Source organism: Papio anubis, chromosome 12, assembly GCF_008728515.1.
Source record: "Papio anubis isolate 15944 chromosome 12, Panubis1.0, whole genome shotgun sequence".
Classification (NCBI taxonomy): domain Eukaryota; kingdom Metazoa; phylum Chordata; class Mammalia; order Primates; family Cercopithecidae; genus Papio; species Papio anubis.
Window position 1 is genome coordinate 22608235 of NC_044987.1, and position 24377 is coordinate 22632611.

Here is a 24377-nt window from a genome sequence, read left to right on the forward strand (position 1 = left end):
TTTTCAAACAAAAGTATAAAATCTGAACCATACAGGGATTTCCCCAAATTTGACATTGAAGTACAGGAAGCTTTGGACTTCCTCAGGAGCGTGATGCTTTTCTTTGTTCCTTTTTGTTTCTGTGTCTGCCTTATTGGAGAAAGTTTGGTTTGTCATTTGCTTTGCTTGCTCTGATTCTGTAGTGCACAGCTGGTGTTTTCTCAAGTTGTGGCTCTGGATATCTAGTGCCTCTCGTTTCTTTTATGGAAGACAGATTTGAGCAGAAATTCATATGAGGTTTTGAAAAAGATTTAATTTCAGACTTTTCAGTCTGATTTGGATGCCATATGATCAGTTCCCCCATCCCACCTCCATTCTGCTTTTCTACTATTAATGGTTTATAATGAGTTCATTTTATTATAAGAATATTAGAGTAGCCTTCAGAGTCACTTTTTTTGGTGTTAGGACTTTTGTTTTAACATAGCCGTAATGCCATTATCCTAACAAAATTATCAGTAATTTCTTAATACCATCTAATACCCAGTTGATTTCCTAGATTGTCTGAAAAATAGCCTTTTATAGTTAGTTTAAAAGCAGAATCTCAACAAGGGTCACATACTGAATTTCGTGTCTTAAGCTTTTTAAGAAGACCCCCATCTTACTTTTTTTCTGTCAAAGATTTCTTTAAAGAAACCAGGCCATCATCTTGCATAATGTCCCACATTTTAGACTCAGCTGTTTGCTCCCTTGAGGTGTTAACTTATTCCTCTATCCCTTCTATTTCTTAAGGATCACTTTTTCTTTTTTTGAAAATAGCTATTTTTCTGACTATAAAAATAATTTATGATAGCTGGGAGCAGTGGCACGTGCCTATAGTCCCAGCTGCCCGGGAGGCTAAGGTGGGAGGATTGCTTGAGCCCAGGAGTTCGAGACCACTCTGGGCAACATAGTGAGACCTGTGTCTCTGTTTTTAAAAACAATAATAATTATTTATGCTTTTGGAAAATTTGGAAATGCTTGTAAAATCAGTAAAAAACCGGAATATTAAGCTGTTCCCTACAGTATGATAAAAATTTAAGTATAAAAAATGATTTAAAATGCATAAGGTATGCACATATCTACCTAGTAAGAAAACAAACATTTTCTGGTTTTTTCTTTATATTTTAATGGGATATTTACAATAGAACCAATACCTTTTTAAGAGAAAAAAGACCAGGCACGGTGGCTCATGCCTATAATCCCAGTAGTTTGGGAGGATGAGGTGGAAGGATTGCTTGAACCCAGGAATTCAAGACCAGCCTGGGTGAGAGAGCAAGACCCTGTCACTACAAAAAAATTAAAAAATTGACCGGGCATGATGGTGCACACCTGTAGTCCCAGCTATTTGGGAGGCTGAGATGGGAGGATTGCTTAAGCCTAGGAGGTCAAGGCTACAGTGAGCCATGGTTGCGCCACTACACTCCAGCCTGGGTGACAGAGCGAGACCCTGTCTGAAGAGAAAAAAAAGTCCCCCAAACCATAGAAAATTATAAAGAAGCAGGAAATAAATTACCCATGATTTCATCATATCTAGCTGTGGTTGTGATTTTGTATATTTTATGGAGGACATTTCAAAATTTTTTGCCTTATTAAAAAAAAAGATTACTCGTTAGCCTTTAAGGTACAGAAGAGAAAAGGACCATTTACTTGTGGACAATAAATGGATTTATTTTATTCTAATTAAAAAACCCCACCTTAGACCAGGCACGGTGGCTCACACCTGTAATCCCAGCACTTTGAGAGGCTGAGGCAGGTGGATCACCTGAGGTCAGGAGTTCAAGACCAGCACGGTGAACTGGTGCTGTGTGAAACCCCATCTCTACTAAAAATATAGCAGTTAGCCTGGTGTGTTGATGTATGCCTGTAATCCCAGTTACTAAGGAGGCTGAGGCAGGAGAATCTGAACCTGCGAGGTGGAGGTTGCAGTGAGCCAAGATCGTGCCACTGCACTCCAGCCTGGGCGACAGAGAGAGAGACTCCATCTCAAAAAACAAACAAACAAAACCCTCCGCCTTAAAATATACTACCTAGAAAGGTATATATCCTAAATATCTAAATAATCTAATTAATCTAAAATCCCATAATAGCTTAGAGAAAAAGTTGAAAAAAAATCTTGTTATTGTAGTTCAAGAATTTTTATCATTCCTAAAGAATTTCTGCGGTGATACTGATAGCCTAGGAATGCTAAATTAGGCATAGCTAAAGAGGGTCTTGATGATAGTCCTGATCTTGTAGCTTACCGTTAACATGGTGGACACCAGGTGGCGCTGTCTATCTACCATTTGCCTGCGTTTGCATTGCTCATTATCGCTCATGTAAACTAAGTAGGAGATGCCTTCACTGTGGGTTGCAGGCTTATCACTCATTGCTCATGTACCTAACCACGGGAACTTTCCAGCAGGTTCTTGGGTTTTCGTGTTCATTACATTCCTTTAATTCTTTCACATGCTTTAAGTACATTTTTGTTCCAATTTGGGGATCTGGAGTGGATGCGTATTGCAAAAAATGGAGAGAAAACAATCACTGAACTTCCTTTAAGAGCATTTTTATGTTTGCTTTGAAGCAAACTCTGTCATTTGTGGCTTGATGAAAACCAGTAATGAGTTTGAGAATCCAACAATTTTTTTTTTCCTTTGATCCATGGCTATTTGAACAGACTGATTGGTGTATAGATAAGAGGATTCATGTATTAAACACAACATCAGAATTAAAACCCAAGAAATGAATTTATGTTATGTTTTTGGTTAAACTCAGGAACCTTTCGTCTTAGTGGCAAGACTCGTTAAAGGAGACGGCTTTTTTTTTCTTCATCTAACGTGGAATTTATTAAGTTCTATTAGCCATTAACTTTACATTCATTTGTGTCCTAACCAAATCTAGTATTGTGCTTGTTGTTAGAGTTTAGATCTCTTGGGAGAGCTAAGGAGTATATTCCTCTCTCCTTTTGATGCCTTTATTGCGTTGGAGAAAGTGTGAATACAAGATTAGAAACATTTTGTGGAGTGTCCTAGGGCATACTCCCAAATATGAGATCAAGATAACACTGAAACTAAATACGTCATTTTGTTCTAATATAATGAAAGATGAATATTTTTCTGTGTCTTGCAGTTCAGAATTTAGGCCACCCATATTGGCTTACTTTGGCTCCAATGTATATTTGGTTTATAATTTTCTTCATCCAGCCCCACAAAGAGGAGAGATTTCTTTTCCCTGTATATCCACTTATATGTCTCTGTGGTGCCGTGGCTCTCTCTGCACTTCAGGTAAGTTTCAGGGAGAAGTATATCTGCCTCATTCTTTTTTACTTATTAAATAATTGCTCACAAAACTTAAGTGCAGATTACAGAATGCTTCCACCTAAGATATTTTATCCATAACATTAAACCTGATATAGATCATATTATCAAAGCTTCTTATATTGATTGCTTAGCTGTTTACCATACTCATATTTGCTGATTACATGTTTGCAGTGTTAATTTGTGTGTTACTTTGCCTCTGTTACCAACAGGAATCCAATTGCAGAATTCCATTCTGTGGCAGAGGTAATGGAACGTCTGCTCTTTGAACTGCTAGATCATAACAAAACTTGCTCAAGAGTTTGGGATCACAGCAGGCAGTTCACAGTATGGGGCACTTTGTAATCCTGGTTGAAAACCTGCCCAGGTCAATTCTCTGGCAGAGCTCATCTTAACTCTGTTTGAACAACTCTGTACTTACGGCTTCAGTACCCTCAGAACCCTGTATTGCCCTCTGCTACCATTTGCAGTTGGCAGAAAAAAAATAATTAGGATGATAGGTTTTTTTCTTAACAGGTTTTTTGAGATATAATTCACAAACCATATAGTTTACCTATTTAAAGGGTATGATTCAGTGGTTTTTAGTCTATTCACAGATGTGTGCAACTGTCACCACAGTCAGTTTTAGATCAAAAAGCCTGTACCCTTTAGCTTTTGTTCCACCATTCCCTTTCCCATATCTCCCCAACCCTAAATAACCATTACTCTACTTTCTATTCCTACAGATTTGCCTATTTTGAACATTTCCTATACATGGAAACATATGATATGTGGTCTTTTGTGACTGGCTTCTCTTAACATAATGTTTTCAAGGTTCATCAATATTAGTTGATAGTTTTGAAAAATAATTTTAATTATAAAAGTAATTGAACTTTATTGCAGATAATTTAGGAAGTGGTAAAAGAAAAATTAGTCCCATTAACCTAACAAAAACTCCTCCCAGTATTTTTGTATATCATATACCAAGGTTTGTTATAGTTGTGATAAGTATACATGTAACTTTATAGCCCTTCTAATTTAATATTATAACATTCTCTGTGTTTATCATTTTAGTAGCTGTAGAATATTCTGAGTCAGATATAATATATGACATTATTATGTAATATGTAATATATTGACTTGATTTTGTATAATATAATTATTGGATACAATTCATGGTAGAATTTAAGTTGCTCATTTATTCAGTATTATAAATACTGCTAGGATAAATATCTTCATTTAGATATTTGGATTGATTCCTCAGGATAGATTCCAAAACATATGAAAAGGGTTCAAACAGATTTATGCCATTTGTTATCTATTGGAAAATTGCTTTCTGAAAGTAGTTTCTGTCTAGAAGGGAAGGAAGGAAGGGAAGAAGTCTGAGTAGAAGGAACTCAAAGACAGCAGAATTCATGCATGCATGTTTATATTATATTCATCTAGTTTGCAGAGTCGTTTAGCATATAATTAAGAGCATGTGCCTAGTGTTCTGTAAGGGGAATGCTTTTTTCTTATTTGGTCATGAGACCTTTTTTTTGATACTAAAAGCTTTTATAAAAACTTTGATAGTAAAGATTAGTACTCATTGTATCAAAAACAAATTGAAATACTTTATATGTCAAAACTACCAAAAAACCATTGCTTAAATACTTAAAAAATAACTTATTAGGACTACAAATGCTAGAAAAATATTCAAGTAATTTTTCTATGCAGCTAGTGAGATTTTATTGTTGGCAAGCCCTCTGCCTGGCCAAGACTGCAGGTAGTCTTAGAGGAGCTGGCTTTTTTTTTTTTTTTTTTTGAGACGGAGTCTCGCTCTGTCGCCCAGGCTGGAGTGCAGTGGCGCGATCTCGGCTCACTGCAAGCTCCGCCTCCCGGGCTTACGCCATTCTCCTGCCTCAGCCTCCCGAGTAGCTGGGACCACAGGCGCCCGCCACCTCGCCCGGCTAGTTTTTTGTATTTTTTAGTAGAGACGGGGTTTCACCGTGTTCGCCAGGATGGTCTCGATCTCCTGACCTCGTGATCCGCCCGTCTCGGCCTCCCAAAGTGCTGGGATTACAGGCTTGAGCCACCGCGCCCGGCCGAGGAGCTGGCTTTTATCTTAGAGTTTGGAGTAGGTACCTCACTGTTTGCAAATGCTCAGATCCCTAATAGAACCTCTTTTTTGGCTTTGCTTTTGATGTTACTGTGATGTCTTGTAATTATGTCTATTCTACAAGTTATATTTTCCTTTATCAGCCAGTTTTCTGTACTTCCAGAAATGTTACCACTTTGTGTTTCAACGATACCGCCTGGAGCACTATACTGTGACGTCGAATTGGCTGGCATTAGGAACTGTCTTCCTGTTTGGGCTTTTGTCGTTTTCTCGCTCTGTGGCACTGTTCAGAGGTAGACCTTCTAAGAATATCTTAACCTACACTGACGAGTCGCTTCCCCTTAGGTTTTACTTGATTCATGATTATATAATACACATTTGGCTTACACTAAGAAGCCATTTCTAAAAAGAGAACCTGTAGACTTAATATTAATGAGTGGGATGTGACTTCTACATCTTAGGATTGAAGAGAAGATTGAGAATTCCTTTTAGTGTGATTAACTGTACATTTTTTGGTCTATTTTTTTTTCTTTTAATGAATGCTGGTAAATTAAGGAAGCCTTAAACTTAAAATGCAAATTTGGGCTAACTTCTGATTATATTCTTTCTTATAATCATTGTTTGGATCCATAATATTAAAATATTAAAATATGCTCAAGGAAAATGAAGTTAAAAAGGAGAAAGAACAAAGAAAGGGGCAAGAAAGCCAATTATTTTTGGCAGAATAGGGCCTCTGCTGTAACCAGGTTCCCAGCTAGAGAGACGTTTTATACATGTAGAGCAGGCTTCGTGCTGGAATAGCTGTGGCCCTTCCTGCCTTTTAAATTTCATGTGGCTTAGAGTGTGACATTAATGTGCAGTATAATTAAAGTCAGAATCTCATCTTACTCATCTCTGGCTCTCACTAACTGTTCTCCCTTCCAGGATATCACGGGCCCCTTGATTTGTATCCAGAATTTTACCGAATTGCTACAGATCCAACCATCCACACTGTCCCAGAAGGCAGACCTGTGAATGTCTGTGTAGGAAAAGAGTGGTATCGATTTCCCAGCAGCTTCCTTCTTCCTGATAAGTAAGTTGTCCTTTAATTCCCAGGGTTTTAATGAAGGAGTAAATAGAGTAGTTCTATGTCAGTGTCTTTGAATTTTTGTTTTCTTTTGGAATTTTCACAGAGAGTTATTGAATTATTTGCCACCTTAGAGAGCTGTGAGGCCTGTGTACTGTGTACCTGCCTCCTGTGTTCATTGGGCTCATTAGACTGAGGGCTGAGTCTAGGTAGCCATTCTTTACTGCCCATAACTGCAGGTGTCTGGGAACTTCTGAAAATGCCCTGGGTCCTAGGCTTTTGCCAGTGGCTCTTCCTGGGGATTCATATTTACATTTCTATAATTACCTCATGTTAATCCACTTCTAAAAGCGGTCTAGAAACTCCAGCTAGAAGAGAGAAGACATTTTTGATCCAACAACAGTGAAAGTTCTCCACCATTATATGGACACTGGGGAAGGCTGTGGTTAAAATATCTATACCAGTTTTCTTTATGCTTTCTGTGGTTCTGAGAGCGTAGGCCCTAAAGTTCTTTGCAGGTTGCTTCGTTTGGCCAGAGAAGAGTCCTGTGTAGGTTAAAGGGAAATCTGGTTGAGTCATGTTGCTCCATTTGAGAACTGGCTTCTTTAGCTTAGCTTTACTGGGTAGTAGTTTCTTATGCTTCATAAAGACCCTGTGTCAGTCATTAATTATTAAATTAAAACTTGTTTTTTAAGTGTTGACTGTGGCCTTTGCCTTTTACATTTGAAATAGTTTTATAGATAGAGATATGTTTGAGGGTTACTCTGGAACAAAGTATTTCTCCCATAGTGTGTTCTCAGTGCCATATTTCATTCTTTTTCTCTACACCTGATAATTTGCTTTATTTGATAAGTCTCTCTGTCCACATGGTAATTGACAATAAACATTGGCACTTCTCTGGTTTTTTGATGATACGACCATTTGGTTCTGAATTTCACTGCTAACAGTTGGTGAAATGGGTCAAGAGACAGCTAATTGTAAATTTCTCAATGATTTTGGACTGACTTGTGACCTCTGCCTCTATGCTCCCTGGTTGAGGTTTTAGCAGAAATATTTTTTCTTCAAGATAAATGTTTTTCACATGATTTTTTCTGGCTTGCTTGTTTCAAGTACATTTAGCAATATTATCCCCCTGTGTTTTTCTTATTTTCCTTGTGTTTCTGACAGTTGGCAGCTTCAGTTCATTCCATCAGAGTTCAGAGGTCAGTTACCAAAACCTTTTGCAGAAGGACCACTGGCTACCCGGATTGTTCCTACTGACATGAATGACCAGAATCTAGAAGAGCCATCCAGATATGTAAGGGCTACATTCTCTTCTTGCATCTCTGAAAAGAATTCTATGCCTAAAAGTCTATTGGCATGTATATTAGAGCATTGATAAAATGAGAATTTCTTAGAAAGCAATTTTTAAGGCCGGGTGCTGTGGCTCACACCTGTAATCCCAGCACTTTGGGAGACAGAGGTGGGATAATTGCTTGAGTTCAGAAGTTTGAGACCAGCCTGGGCAACACAGCAAGACTGTATCTCTACAAAAAATTAAAAAATAAGCCAGGTGTGGTGGCTTGCGCCTGTAACCCCAGCCATTCAGAAGGCTGAGGCAGGAGGATCACTTGAGCCCAGGAGTTCAAGGCTGCAGTGGGCCATGATTCCACTACTGCACTCCAGCCTGGGCAACAGAGTGAGACCCTGTCTTAGAAAAAACTGATACTTTTAGGGTGAGGGGTATACCAGCTTTTGTTGAAAAAGAGTAAACAGTATCACTTTTATTTTCAAATTAACCTCTTCATTTTCTGTGTAAAATGTAACCTCTTTATTTTCTGAATAATTTAATTTCGAAGCTTTTGGGTAGGCTGGAAGTTTTCCTGTGGTAGAAATTTGAACCATTATTCCAAAACTCATATAATTCCTTGGCCTATTAAAATCCTCCATGGGGAACTTTCAAGTTATCAGGTGGACCTTTGACCTAGCTATTAGTATATGCCAATTTTAACAAATGAACAGTGAAGACTGTTTCCATGGTGAGTGCCAGGGAGCAACCTCTGTCAGGACCATGATCTTCTCCCTACTTGTCTTTACACATTCTGAGATCCCATGCGAATTTTATTTCAGTTCCTTTGAAAGATGACACTTTTGACATTTGATGCCTGTGAAATCTTTGATAATGGAAAAGGTAAGAAGTAATAAACATAATGCCTCTCTCGGGTCACAAAGACAGTGTAAGATCATTGTCTAGAATGATTAGAAAGCACATTTTTTGACAACCTGTCCGTTAAAGAAATATGTGACAGTTTAAAGGTCAGCTATATTTAATTTTCATTTTCTTATGTCATAAGCTTAAAATGTAAAATAGCGAGATGTTCAATTCTCTTTTGAAGCAAACCTGCAGCCACATCTGGTCTTTTGTCGCCCAGATTGGAGCTGGTTAGAGTTCCATGGAGACCCTCAGCGTTTATGAGTGAGATTCTTACTGTATGAGCTTTAACTAGAAGCTATGAAAATGGACATCTTAAAGACACAGCCTTGAGCTGTTCCCTTGTAAGACAGGCATTTCTACCACATGGTTTATATTGGAGCTTGATTCTTTTAATTTAAGGCTCTGATTCCTGTTACAATGGAAATACCCTTGAGCAGGGCAGACTGTTACGGGTCATTTTAATTTTATCTGCAGATATGAGTCTCCTGAGTGCAGGGCATCACTAGAGATGCTGGGCAGTCAAAGGGTGGGAAAATACACTGTCATAGGGGGACAGTATGAATTCAGTGATGTTATCGGAGCTTTGCTTTAGGAAGAGGTAGTAAAAATGGAGTAGTAAAAAAAAGAGCATAGACTTTAGAGTTGAGTAGGCCTGTATTCAAATCTCATCTCTGTTGCTAAACTTGATAACCTTGGGCAAATTAGTTAGCTTCTCTGTTTAATTTCAGTTTCTATCTGTAAAATGGTACCTACTTTGGAATTGTGATATTTGATACTATATCTCTCTTAGCAGAAATGCAATGTTCTTATGCTTGCACAAGTGTTCTTAATCTCATAATGGTATATTAGACAGATTTGAGGTAAAGAAACCCAATCTCTCCCCTTCCTTCTTTTTATTTTTCCCCATCCTGGTAATTTTATTCCAGTGTGTCCAGACTCATCATTGCCTTTTCCACCCCAGTGACTTCGCTTACAGTGGTAACTGTGCCTGAACCACCCTTGTGTCTCTTCTAACACTGTCAAAATTATCTTCCTCTTTGAAGCGAACTATTTAAGTCCATATTGAGCAGACCTTCCTTTAAGTGTCTTCAGTATTTATGTGTGCAGTTCATTTAGCCATTTAATTATCTTGGTCTGATTTAAGTATTTCTGATATCATATCTTTCCCCATCAAATGTGTGAATGCTATGAAGAGAATGACTGCACTTTGTTGCTTTTGTGTTCACCATAGTGTCTAGGACAGTGTCATATACCCAGTAGTTCACTTTTATGTGCTTTCTCAATGGGTAATGAATATTCATTGTCATTGTGGTAATGTTGTTGAGAGAAAGCTGGCTAGAAAATCTGTAGTGGCCTTTTGCACGTTTCTTATGCTTTTATCACTGGTTGTCTTAGTTATATCATATTTCCATATTCTCTGCTGTCAGACAGTGTTAAATTTGATTAAATGACTCTATATGAGCTTTGCCCAAAAGGTGATGATTTTTCAGAATGCCAATAGGAATCACCAAAATGCTGGCTGATAAAAGCAGGGACAAACAAGTGATTTATGTCTGCCGGGTGGCAGCTGTGTCCAGCCCTTTGAATGCGAGGATTTTTTTGCTTATCTGTGGTGACAGAATCATGAAAATTAGGCATGGACCTTTTTTGTTAGTTCATCAGCTTTTGTTAGTGATAGTGTATTTTATGTGTGGCCCGAGACAATTCTTCTTCCAGTGTGGCCCGGGGAAGCCAAAAGGTTGGACATCCATAGATAGTGTCTGTCATTGCACCCATCCACATTCCTGAAGATGAGATTTCCTGCAGAGTTGCCTTTGTGCTCTAGTTTCAGTGATTTTCCTTCATGGGGGTCAGGGGTGGGGTGTTCTCCAAATCCAGTCTACTCACCTTTGACCCTTTGGAAGTAGCAGGGATGTTTGCTGGCTTACTACTCTGTTTTTCATCATCCACTTGACTCTCATTCTGGCTTACTATTCATTCTACATGAACTATGATAAGGGATTTACCTCTTTCAGTTAACTGTTTAAAAAGATATTTGTTTTCCTGTGATAGTAAAAGTAATATATATTCATCGTAAAATAATGAAAGTTATAGACAAGAAAAAAATCAATCTGTCATCTCATTACCCAGGTATTACTACTGTTGCCATTTTGGTGTTTCTTTCCTTTCACTTTTTCCCCTTTGCATAGATATGTGCATTTGTATGTAAACAAAAGTCAGAATTATTTTTTAAAGGGTGTTACATTTAATTGTTTAAGAAATAGTGCCAGGATCATGACTGTAATGCCCATGACTTTGCCCCATGTATAGAAGGACATGTCGTACAATGCTTATGTTTGTTACTTTTGGCATAAGTCCTGGTTTTTTGTCCAGGTTTATTCAAGAAGACAAAACAATGACATTCTCTATCTTTCTTGTGCATGCTAAATAGCAGCATTATTTTTACCTGCCCTTTAGCTCTGAGTGGCAGGTTTTAGCCAGGCTTTGGCTTCTGTGCTAAGTCCTCCAGCCTGTCCTGTTTCTATTCTGCATGGAAACGAGGAAAGATGTATGACTTTTTTTATTTCACTATTTTCTTTACCCCTGGGCTAATCAATAATTAGGAGTGAATAAGTGTAAAGGTTCTGTGGTTTGTACTGTACCATTATAACTATATTGCAGAAATAATGTTTTTGCTGCGTATTTTTTCATGGTCAGTATTGAGTAGCTACTGACTATCTCATTATTGAACAGGAAGCATTTACAGGGGTACATGCCAAGATTGCCAAGATTTTCTGCCAGAATCAAGGTCTAAATTTGGAAGATACATTCAGTGTCCCCTCTTTAGTTCTTGAAAAATTCAAATTTTTGTTCACTATTTCAAGGTAAATGGTACACTTCCAGCTCCAAATCTGGTATATGATTTAGGAGCTGCCTAGTCAGTGGATGAAACCTTGGAGGAAAAAACAGCTCTTCAGGAGACAGCTTACAGAAAAAGACTTTTTTCTGACTTTAATGCTTAAGCCGACTTGCTGAAGTTTTCCTGTTTTCTTTCTTTTTTAAGAGACTGTATCTTGTTCTGTCACCCAGGCTGGAGTGCAGTGGTGCCATCATAGCTCACTGTAACCTCAAATTCTTGGGTTCAAGCGATCCTCCCACTTGAAGCTTCTGAGTAGCTAGGACTACAGGCATGCATCACCATGCACAGTTAATAGTTTTATTTTTTCTAGAAACAAAGTCTTGCTGTGTTGTCCAGGCTGGTCTCAAGCGATCCTATTGTTTTGCCCTCTCAAAGAGCTGGGATTATAGGCATGAGCCACCGTGCCTGTCCTCCATCTGTTATCCTTGAAAACATAGATTGGTCACTGATTTTTTTCCTAAGCAGTAATATAGTCAGTTCTACTACAATAAGATATAAAATTACAAAAAATTATTATGCAGTAAAAACCACAAAGCTTGTTGGGAAAACGGAGTTAGGGACATGATACTTAAAAAACTTTGTCAGTTGAAAAAGAGATTAGGCCAGGCGCGATGGCTCACGCCTGTAATTCCAACACTTTGGGAGGCCGAGGTGGGTGGATCACGAGGTCAGGAGATCGAGACCATCCTGGCTAACACAGTGAAACCCCATCTCTACTAAAAGTACAAAAAATTAGCCGGGCGTGGTGGCAGGCACCTGTAGTCCCAGCTACTCAGGAGGCTGAGGCAAGAGAATGGCGTGAACCCAGGAGGTGGAGCTTGTAGTGAGCCGAGATCTTGCCACTGCACTCTAGCCTGGGCAACAGTGCAAGACTCCATCTCAGAAAAAAAAAAAACAAAAAGATATTAAAAATTAGCCATGCATGATGGCTCATGCCTATAATTCTAGTACTTTGGGAGGCTGAGGCAGGAGGATAGCTTGAGGCCAGGAGTTTGAGACAACATAGGGTGATTCCATCTCTACAAAAATAAATAAATAAATTAGCTAGGTATGGTGGCTCATGCCTGTAGTCCTAACTACTCAAAGGCTGAGGTAGGAGGATTGCTTGAGCCCAGGAGTTTGAGGCTACAGTGAGCTACAATCATGCCACTACACTCCAGCCTGGACAACATAGCAAGACCCTGCCTCTGAAAAAAATAAAAATTAAAAAAAGATTAAAAATGGTAGCATGATTTTACATCTGTTACATGGTTAAAAGTGCATAAATACTACAATAAATGTGGCAGTTTACTTTGCAGAAGACTTGAAGTTTCTTTGTGGCCTGGCATTGGAAGGATTGCAGCTTGTAGTAGTAAAAGGATTATATGAAATCTTAACAAAAGTTATAATAGCAAAGGTGAACGGGTGGATGTGGCTTATAACACAGTGAACTGAGAAAGCCGGTGGATATATTTGTGTGTGTATGCACTATGTGTATTCCTATGCTGATTGGTTCCACTGAGTGTACTTGTCTGCATTCACCTAGTGTTTCCTGTGAATTAAATGACATAATCAAATGCAAAAATTAAATTATGCTCAAAGTGTTCCCTAATATATCCCTTGTGTTGGAAAAAAATTTGCATTTTCAAAACTAGTATTAGAACAGAATTGACTATATATCAGTCAAAACATTCTTTATTTCATTCTTCTTTATCCCTGCTTTTCCAATTTAACCAGTAAAAAGAATCTTAGATTAGAAAGGAACTTAAAATATAGTCTGTGATCTTTTTATTTTATAGGTGAAAGAACTGAGATCTAGAGAGATTATAACTTGATAAAGATTAGTCCTAGGATAAAAGTCTTGGTTTCAGGATTCTTCAATATTATTTCATACTGCCTCTTTCTTGTTTTTGTGTGATAGTCATTCTTTGATGTTACAAGGCCAAATAGACATTAAGTAGCTGAGCATTACTTTCTGTTTGTTTTGTTTTGTTTTTTAGAGGCAGAGTCTCACTCTGTCACCCAGGCTGGAGTGCAGTGTCATCATCATAGCTTACTGTAGCCACAAACTCCTGGGCTCAATTGATCTTCCCACCTCAGCCTCCTGAGTAGCTGGGACTACAGATGCTGTAATGACCCTGTCTCTACAAAGAATTTGGCTGGGCATGGTGGCTCACGCCTGTAATCTCAGCACTTTGGGAGGTGGGTGGATCACCTGAGGTCAGGAGTTCAAGATCAGCTTGGCCAACATGGTGAAACTCTGTCTCTACTAAAAATACAAAAATTAGCTGGGCATGGTGATATCCACCTGTAATCCCAGCTACTTAGGAGGCTGAGGCAGGAGAATCGCTTGAACCTGGGAGGTGGAGGTTGCAGTGAGCTGAGATGGCGCCACTGCACTCCAGCCTGGGTGACAGAGCGAGACTCTGTTTAAAAAAAAAAAAAAAATTAAATTAGCCACTACCCCTAGCTAATTTTTAAATTTTTTTTGTAGAGAGAGGGCCTCACTCTCTTGCCCAGGCTGGTTTCAAATTCCAGGCTTCAAGTGATCCTCCTGCCTTGGCCTCCCAAAGTGGTGGGATTACAGGTGTGAGCCACTGTGCCCAACTCATTACTTTTTTAAAAAATTACTTTCCATTTCTAGTTTTTATGTGACGGGTACTTTAAGTAGTAAATATCATGTTTAACAGTGAATAAAAATGATCAGAATTTCCCTCTGACACTCTTTCCTTTCTTCTCTTTTTCTTCCTTTCTCTCATTTTTTCCTTTCTCCTGCCCTTTTTGGAAGTCCTTGTTGGAGGAAAAAATAACTTGCCCTATTTGTTTCCTCACAAATTGTTATCAGTCTTGGGTATCAAGGCAAGCAGATTCAAACTGCTATAATATATACAGTGCAATTAGATTAGAATCTACTAAGAATTTAATTGAAGAATGTTCAAAATACTTCTTTAAAATTAATTTTTTAGTATCCATTATGTTGGCATTTAGAAATTAATGTGCCCGTGATCTATAATGATTGAATGAACAAAAATTTTTACCTGTGAGTTTAGATTTTTACAGTGCAATAAATTTTTACTTGTGAGTTTAAAGGTTCAATCAACAAATATGTATTTAGCAAGGCTATATGGGAGACAAAAAACTAAGACAGTCTGTGGCTCTGGAGGACAACTACTTTTTAAAATTTAACTGGAGCATATCTAAAAGAGGAAATGAAAAGACAGAAAAATACTTGAAATTTTTCCCTTTCAGATGTTTTCTCCCAGGCTTCCATGTCCTTATTTCAATAAAGGAAATATCATGGGAGGGTATTGATGATTGGCCACATGATAGTGGCAAGAGCATTGACTGGAAGTTAGGAGAGTCTGTGATTCTTCTCTGGAATCAAGCGAAGTGTATTTTCCTTTTAAATGACTGGGAATTTCTAAGACCATTGACATTTCTTTGGACACCTTTCCAATTTGCTGAAACTACACCTGAAATCCAATTGGAGTGTTTATATTTTAGCTTATCCCATTATCGGGAGAAACCCACCCCCGATATTCAACGTGGGTCCTTTTCTATCTTCCCTAAGTGTTGGCTGGTCTGAGAAATAAAGGGAAAGAGTACAAAAGAGAGAAATTTTAAAGCTGGGTGTCTGGGGGAGACATCACATGTCGGCAGGTTCCGTGATGCCCCCCAAGCTGCTAAACCAGCAAGTTTTTATTAGTGATTTTCAAAGGGGAGGGAGTGTACGAATAGGGTGTGGGTCACAGAGATCGCATGCTTCACAAGGTAATAAAATATCACAAGGCAAATGGAGGCAGGGTGAGATCACAGGACTGGGGAGAAATTAAAATTGCTAATGAAGTTTCAGGCACACATTATCATTGATAACATTTAATCAGGTGACAGGGTTTGAGAGCAGACAACCAGTCTGACCAAAATTTATTAGGTGGGAATTTCCTCGTCCTAATAAGCCTGGGAGCGCTATGGGAGACCGGGGCTTATTTCATCCCTTATCTACAACCATAAGACAGATGTTCCCTAAGCAGCCATTTCAGAGGCCTCCCCTTAGGAACACATTCTCTTTCTCAGGGATGTTCCTTTCTGAGAAAAAGAATTCAGCGATATTTCTCCTATTTGCTTTTGAAAGAAGGTAAATATGGCTCTGTTTCACCCGGCCCGCAGGCAGCCAGACTTTAAGATTATCTTTCTTGTTCCCTGAACATTGTGGTTATCCTGTTCTTTTTTCAAGGTGCCCAGATTTCATATTGTTTAAACAATTTGTGCAGTTAATGCAATCATCACAGGATTCTGAGGCGACATTCCTCCTCAGTTTATGAATATGATGGGATTAAGAGATTAAGGCAAAGACAGGCATAGGAAATCACAAGAGTATTGATTGGGGAAGTGATAAGTGTCCGTGAAATTTTCACAATTTATGTTCAGAGATTACAGTAAAGACAGGTATAAGAAATTATGAAAGTGGCTGGGCGCGGTGGCTCAAGCCTGTAATCCCAGCACTTTGGGAGGCCAAGACGGGCGGATCATGAGGTCAGGAGATCGAGACCATCCTGGCTAACACAGTGAAACCCCGTCTCTACTAAAAAATACAAAAAACTAGCCGGGCGAGGTGGCGGGCGCCTGTGGTCCCAGCTACTCGGGAGGCTGAGGCAGGAGAATGGCATAAATCCGGGAGGCGGAGCTTGCAGTGAGCCGAGATCCGGCCACTGCACTCCAGCCTGGGCGACAGAGTGAGACTCCGCCTCAAAAAAAAAAAAAAAAGAAATTATGAAAGTATTAATTTGGGAAACTAATAAATGTCCATGAAATCTTCACAATTTATGTTCTTCTGCCATGTCTTCAGCTGGTCCCTCCATTCAGGGTCCCTGACTTCCCGCAACATCCCATTACCTATTTTCCTGTGAAATATTTTATGGCAGCACAGTTTACCTTGAGACATGTGTCCTGAGCCGGGGCCCTCATGACTAGAGATGAAAGTCTACATGCTGCTTCTGTCCTGAAAGAGATGAGTCCTGTTAGAGGCTTACTCTGCGCTGTGTCCTACTCCAAGAGTGTGATGCTGGTGTTTGAGAGTCGAGATGATGTCACTGAAGACTGCAACCCTGACAAAGTTTCTGTTACAGCTGTTGAGGAAAAGCTGTGACAATATTTATTACTACCCAGCTCTCCTTAGCTCACTCCTCCCCCGACAAAATACATACCTTTTATTATTGGGATCTCAACCTCTGTTTCAGGCCTTTTATTTCCTTTGAGAATATGTAGTTTTGTTTACATCTGGAGTGGTATTAAATTGTTATCCTTAACATATGCTTGTTGATAAGATGTAAACAATGTGATATTGATGATTGATAAATTGGCTTGAATTCCCGCACTATTACCTTTTTTTCTTTTGCTTTAGAGGTGCTTATTTGTTCTTCTCTAAAGCTTCTAGTGGGTTGAAACAGAAAGAAGTCACATTTCTTTCAAAATGAGTCTTAAATGCTTGTGTTTTACAAAATTTTAAATTAAGCCATATTTTTAGCTTCGACAGCTGGTTGATATGTAGCCTGTGACTAATGAAATGAAACACATTTTTGTTTCATGATCATGTGTTAATGTCACCCTACAATTTTGTTATTTTTGATGCAAGAAAGAATGATTAAATCTGAAGAAACAAAAAAAAAATGGGCTCTTTGGTTATACTTTAAGGCAGATTTAAATCCAGTCTTTTGATTTTTGAATTGTAGATGATGTGGTTATGATCTCAGATTTTGCAGTGCGAGATATTTATAAAATTGAGAGAATAAATTTATTCTCTCTGGTTGTAATTCAAGTCATGTTACTTTAGCTTTTAGACCTATGGGGCAGTAGATACTTGGTGTTTTCAGGGATATAAACTGAGGACTCTCAAGCTAAAAATAGTCACAGTGAAACAATATATATAGCATGATCCAGATCTTGTAAAAAAAAAATCAGTATCTGCAGAGAAGTTCTGGGATATACACTAACAGGCTGATGGTGATTTTCTTTGGGTGGGAGGACTATAAGTGATTTTTAAAGTTTTTTTTTTGTAATAAATAATGTTTTAATTTCATCATGGAAAAAAAAAATAACCATAATGGGGGCTGTCACTGTGAAATCTTTGATACCCCTACCAAGAAGATCTGTGGTGGACTTGAGCAACGTTCAGTGTGTTTTCAGTTGACCTCGAGTTTTTCTTCCTTGAACATAAGGACTTTCAACTCAAAATTGGAAGATAAGTTTTCTATCAAGTAATTTTTCCCTCTTAGCCTTCGGGCCTCTTCTTAAGTCATTTAGTCATATTTACTACTGTCTTCGCTACTCTTTCCACAAATTATATCTTGATTACTTCAAAAAAATAGATGTGGTTCACTGATTTACAAGCTCCGAGGAACACTTTTTTTTAGAAACCTAGGACTAAAGAGGATGCCGCAGTGTATAAGGCAAGTAGGTTATTAAACTCTTCCAGGCAGAAGTGAATTAAGGAATTAAATAAAAATTTAAATAAAGTTGATTTTCCTGTTGTTGGGGTTTGGACAGAAAGCCTTGTCTGTCCCGTAAGCATGCTCAAGACTATCCATTGGCAGCATAATTCAAACAGTTTTGAATCACTGGCTCAAGAAGACAATGATCTATAAATATTATCAGCACAATCATGTTCATCTCCTATCTTTTTTTTTTTTTGAGACGGTGTCTTGCTGTGTCACCCAGGCTGGAGTGCAGTGCCGCAGTCTCGGCTCACTGCAACCTCCACCTCTCTGGTTCAAACAATTCCCCTGCCTCAGCCTCCCGAGTAGCTGGGGTTACAGGCGCACACCACCACGCCTGGCTAATTTTTTTGTATTTTTAGTAGAGACAGGGTTTCGCCTTGTTGGCCAGACTGATTTCAAATGCCTGACCTCAGGCATTCCGCCCGCCTTGGCCTCCCAAAGTGCTGGGATTACAGACGTGAACCACCACGCCCAGCCATTTTTTATTTTTTGTAGAGACAGTGTCTGGCAATGTTGCCCAGGGTGGTCTCAAACTCCTAAACTTGGCCGGGCGCGGTGGCTCAAGCCTGTAATCCCAGCACTTTGGGAGGCCGAGACCATCCTGGCTAACACGGTGAAACCCCGTCTCTACTAAGAAATACAAAAAACTAGCCAGGCGAGGTGGCGGGCGCCTGTAGTCCCAGCTACTCGGGAGGCTGAGGCCGGAGAATGGCGTGAACCCGGGAGGCGGAGCTTGCAGTGAGCTGAGATCCGGCCACTGTACTCCAGCCTGGGCGACAGAGCGAGACTCCGTCTCAAAAAAAAAAAAAAAAAAAAACTCCTAAACTGAAGAGATCCTCCCACCTTGACCTCTCAAAGTGTTGGGATTACAGGCATGAGCCACTGCGCCTGGCTGCATATATTATTTTTATTTTTATTTTTATTTTTATTTTTTGAGATGGAGTTTTGCTCTTGTTGGCCAGGCTGGAGTGCAATGGTGTGATCTCAGCTCACCGCAACGTCCGCCTCCCGAGTTCAAGCGATTCTCCTGCCTCAGCTTCCTGAGTAGCTGGGATTTCAGGCATGCGCCACCATGCCCGGCTAATTTTGTATTTTTAGTACAAACGGGGTTTCTCCATGTTGGTCAGGCTGGTCTCAAACTCCCGACCTCAGGTGATCTGCCCACCTCAGCCTCCCAAAGTGCTGGGATTACAGGGGTGAGTCACCTCGCCTAGCTGCATATATTATTTTGATAAACCTAAAGGTGAATTTAGAAAAGGACATGAATCTTGCCCTCAGAATCTAGTAGAATAAACAAACTTAAAATATTATTAAACGGTGTACTGAGTGCCATAATGTGCATAGGGAAGGTAAGAGAACTCTTGCTACTTCAGCCTCACGTAAGAGGTAGCATAGGAATTGAGTCTTAGAGGCTGATTAAGAATTTTCTGGCAGAGGAAGGGGAAATTGACATTCCAGTCAGAAGGAATAGCTTATGCAAAGACTTGAAGTATGAAAGAACATTAAATATTTAGGAGAAATTAAATGGCTTGAGGTTTCTAGATTTTAGTTAATTGAGCAGAAGCATTTCTCATTTCTTCTCTGTTTCATTGTTCTCACATATTTATGTATGTGACTGTGTTCTCTGGCAAATTTTACATTTGTTTAAAAACAAGGGTTCATGTTTTTCATTAATCTTTGAAACCTTCACAGTGCCTGACATAGGGATTATACATAGCAGGTGATTTTTTAAAATTTAAGTGAAATACCCAAGTAGCCCTTCATTTAGTCCCTTTGAACTAAAGAGAGGCCTCCCCAAACCTTGTTAATAGTAGAAATTTGGACCAATTAGGACTCAAGCACTACCATTTTTCTTTCTTTTCTTTTTTTTTTTTTTTTTTGAGACAGAGTCTCACTCTGTGCCCAGGCTGGAGTGCAGTGGCAAGATCTTGGCTCACTGCAAGCTCCGCCTCCCGGGTCTATGCCATTCTCCTGCCTCAGCCTCCTGAGTAGCTGGGACTACAGGCACCCACTACCACACCCGGCTAACGTTTTGTATTTTTAGTAGAGATGGGGTTTCACCATGTTAGCCAGGATGGTCTCGATCTCCTGACCTTGTGATCTGCCTGCCTCCTCCTTCCAAAGTGCTGGGATTACAGGAATGAGCCACTGCACCCAGCCACTACCATTTTTCAAGATTGTTTATATTCCTGTAAGAGTACCAGGTTACAAGCACCTGAAGAACAGGGATCATGTCTAGCTTTCTCCTGTCGTTTGTTTCTAACGTAAATTGACAAAGGTTTGTATTTGGCAGATTTGTGTCCTAACTGGTTCCCTATCAAGTTTGATATGTTGCAGGAAGATGGAATACTTTTCTTTTAGCTGTGGTAGGTCTGTTTCACACAGGTGTTTCTGAATTCTCTGTTCAGGGTTATTTATGGAAACGAATTCAAAGCCTGGGAGCCATGCCTCCCTCATGCAACTTAATAAAATTTCATACGTTGATGCAAATATTAACCTGGGTAGAACTTTATCTATTGAATTTATGTTCTTCTGAATGAGTGATGAAAAGAATTGTGAAGAGGTTTGCGTTTAAAAAGACATTCCCTCTTCTTAGATTGTGAAATATATAGCAAGAACTGATAATAATGCAAACTAACTGATTAAGCACAGAAATTATGATAGGAAAAGATTTTATAAGCATGTTTTGCCAACTCTGGATAATTGAAAATTAACTTCCCATTACTTTTTATTTATGCTTTGGTATAATGGCTTTATTCTGTTGGCTGGGTGAATGCCATTTAAAGTTCATACATCTGATATTGTCCATCATAAGTTGGAAGCTCCTAAAGGGAAGATATCTATCCATTTATTTGTCTTCCTCTGGTCCCCTTTTAAACTGTAGTAACAATACACAACCCGTAAAGAAAAAAATGGAGACTTTGGCAAAAATGGTGACTATTTGTATATATGTCGACTTAACTCTATAAGTAGAAATTCTCTAAACTTTGTGTGATTTTTCTTTTGTTTCCTAATTTAGTACTTAATAGGACTTTCTTGATGGCAGTGATCGTGACTTTAGTCATAAATACTAATGAATTTCATTCTATATCATAGATGCATTCTTAAAATATTTTATATACACTGATATTTCAAAAGTCCGATTTATGAAAGAAACCCAGAATTTGTTATTGTGAAACGAAAGAAAGCAAGCAGTCTCCCATGATTTCTTAGATTTCTAAATCTGCATTTTTGTATAAAGTAGCTTGTTTATTTTGAGACATGTTGTTGAGAACTAAGAGATAATCACCCAGTTGGGCTTTACTGAGTTGCAGTACCACCATCCTGGGTGTTCACTCTTATGTACTAGTTTCACAAGGGGGACAAATAGTTTCATTTCATGTAACACCTCTCATCAGTTGGTAGTGGCTCACTGGAGCCTGGGATGAAAGAGTATGATGACATTGAATCCAAGCTCAGTGGAAGGGTGCCACAATTGATTGGTGATGTCGAATATTAACAGTGGGAAAGGAAACAACAGCTGGAGCTTTCTGTATTTGCCATCACCTAACTTCAGGATAGATCTGTGTGGTGATCTAGGCTCTGTAGATAAGACATGTGACCTGTTCCCAAATCAGACTTTTTATATTGGTAAAGCACTTAGAGATGAAGAAGCACTGTAAAAATTTAGAATTTTTCAGGCACGTAAGCCCACAAAATTTCTTTAACTTTTCTATATTTAACATTGGCTTTAAATAGCTCCTTGACATCAACAAATTGAGAGAACTGAATGATCTTACTTTGCCTTTGCCATTTGTGACATGTTTCTTAACTGTGTTCAGTACTAGAAGCAAGACGTAGACTTTCTAATTGCCCAAGACTTGGCAGTGTAAAACCAAATCCTGTATATTTGTTACCTCCAGCACAGGGCTTTTAATATGGAAATGTATGTAATGATGAACAGCAGTAGTTTAGAGAAGAGTAGAATCAGCAAAGGGGAGTATATTTGCAATTGTGAGAGTGCTTTCTCTGCACTTCCAGCTCTCTGGGAGGTTGAAATTGCTTTCTCTCTCTAGAGTTGAAAGGGATCTTAGTGGTTTGCACTCCAAACCTTTTGGAAAGGTGGTAAAATCTCTGAGCCTAGGTTAAGTTACTTCCCTAAATCACAGAGCTAGAGGCAGAGTATTCAGCGGTCCCATTTCCTGATACAAATGAAAATATTAGCTAGATTTAAATAAAAAGAGCACTTAGTTGGAGGCAGAAGATACAGAGCTTTTTTTTTTTTTGAGATGGAGTTTCACTTTTGTTGCCCAGGCTGGAGGGCAATGGTGTGATCTCGGCTCACCACAACCTCCACCTCCCAGGTTCAAGCGATTCTCCTGCCTCAGCCTCCCGAGTAGCTGGGATTGCGCCACCATTCCTGGCAAAATTTTTGTATTTTTAGTAGAGATGGGGTTTCTGCATGTTGTCAGGCTGGTCTTGAACTCCCAACCTCAGATGATCCTCCCACCTCTGCCTCCCAAAGTGCTGGGATGCAAGGCGTGAAACCATTGCCTGTGCTTTTTTTTTTGGGCAGGGTCTTGCACTATCACCCAGGCTGGAGCGCAGTGGCATGATCATGGCTCACTACGGTCTCAACTTCCTGGGCTCAGGTGATTCTCCCACCTCGCCCTCTTGAGTAGCTGGGACTACAGGTGCACACCACCACACCCAGCTAATTTTTGTATTTTTTGTAGAGATGAGGTCTCACCATTTTGCCCAGGTTGGTCTTGAACTCCTAGGCTCAAGCAGTCTGCCCGCCTTGACCTCCCAAAGTGTTATAATTACACGTGTGAGCCACAGCACCTGGCCTTTTTTTTTTTTGAGACTGAGCTGTGCTTTGTCACCCAGGCTGGAGTGCAGTGGTGCGAACACAGCTCACTGCAACCTTGACCTCCCAGGCTTAAGTGATCCTCCTGCCTCAGCCTCTCGAGTAACTGGAACTACAGGCACGTGCCACCGTGCCTGGCTAATTTTTGTATTTTTTGTAGAGACAGCATTTCACCCTGCTGCCCAGGCTGGACTCAAACTCCTGGGCTCAAGTGATCTGCCCACCTTGGCCTCCCAAAGGGCTGGGATTACAGGTGTGAGCCACTGGGCCCAGCACAGAACATTATTATGATCTGCTTTTCTGTTGCTGTCATTTTGGAGCATTAGCCACTCCCAATGTTTGTTTTATGGTTGCTTGCTGATATAATCTGTATCTATCTCAAAGTGCCACAAGTGGATATTAATGCAGTGTGATTTCTGCCCAGTGCTCTGAATGTCAAAGTGAAGAAATTCAAAGAAGCCTGGGTAAACAGCGGAAGTCACTGTGACTCAGCCAAATACCTCGTCATCTCGTTAGTGATACACGCGAATGGACCATTTCTGTAGGAACAGATTCCCACTGTTCCTACCTATGATCAAGCAAAACCACAGCCAACGGAATGGGCTTGGCGGAGTCACTGGGAAAAGAAGACCCTGTTGAGCTTGACTCTAAGTCTGGCATGGTGGAGAGACATGAGAAATGTAGAATAAGCTGGAGATTCCAGGAGTTGGGGATGATCTTCAAGGGGCTTTGGCTTTTGGTGCTGCTGTGGGGAGAGTGCCAAGTAGGATGTTTGACTGGGGCAGTACACCTGTCAAACAGTAATGCAGGTGTGTTAAGGTGAACTCAAGGAGGACAGAAGCCTCCTGTGGAGCAGAAGGGGAAAAGCCCACTTGTACAAATACAGAGCATGAAAGTAGGACCTTATAGGAAAAAAATACTGATAATCCATTTTCAAATATGTAGAGCATATGCATTAGGATTTCTTTTTACTTTTAAAAAAATTTTGTTTTTAGAGACAAAGTCTCACTCTGTTTTCCAGGCTGGAGTGCAATGGTGCAATCATAGTTCACTGCACTTTCAAATTCCTGATATCAAGCAATCCTACCACCTCAGCCTCCCGAGTAATGAGGATTACAGGTGCACACCACCATACCTGGCTAATGTGTGTGTGTGTGTGTGTGTGTGTGTGTGTGTTTGGAGACAGGGTCTCACTATGTTCCCAGGCTGGTCTTGAACCCCTGGCCTTAAGTGATCCTCCTACCTCAGCTTCCCAAAGTGCTGGGATTATAGGTGTGAGCCACAATACCTGGCCCTACATTTGTATTTTTTATAGTAAAAAAGTTGCGGCTAAAATGGAGTCAAAAGACATCTTAGAACTTCTTTACATGCAGAAAGTTTTGGAAGGTTGCAGAATTGGACTTGATTATCTCTAACATCTTGTCTGTGAAATGAGAAAGGCAAGAAATACCAATTTGGACTTTGAGTTAATGCTATGGTTTGTGTCCCCCAAAGTTCATGTATTG

The 24377-nt window shown here is 39.6% G+C and overlaps 1 protein-coding gene across 12 annotated transcripts in view; it reads left to right on the plus strand.

Moving 5' to 3' along the window:
• ALG9 (ALG9 alpha-1,2-mannosyltransferase) overlaps positions 1-24377 on the plus strand; it is a 94635-nt gene that overhangs the window by 33797 nt on the left and 36461 nt on the right. For 11 of the 12 annotated variants that reach the window (XM_009187250.4, XM_009187253.4, XM_021926526.2 and 8 more), the window contains 4 exons: positions 3127-3281; positions 5555-5684; positions 6316-6463; positions 7625-7754. In XM_009187250.4, coding sequence (XP_009185514.1) covers positions 3127-3281; positions 5555-5684; positions 6316-6463; positions 7625-7754 — 563 coding nt within the window. Of the gene's footprint in view, positions 1-3126; positions 3282-5554; positions 5685-6315; positions 6464-7624; positions 7755-8566; positions 8628-24377 lie in introns of all 12 variants that reach the window. The other variant, XR_001895140.3, reaches the window with a different exon arrangement.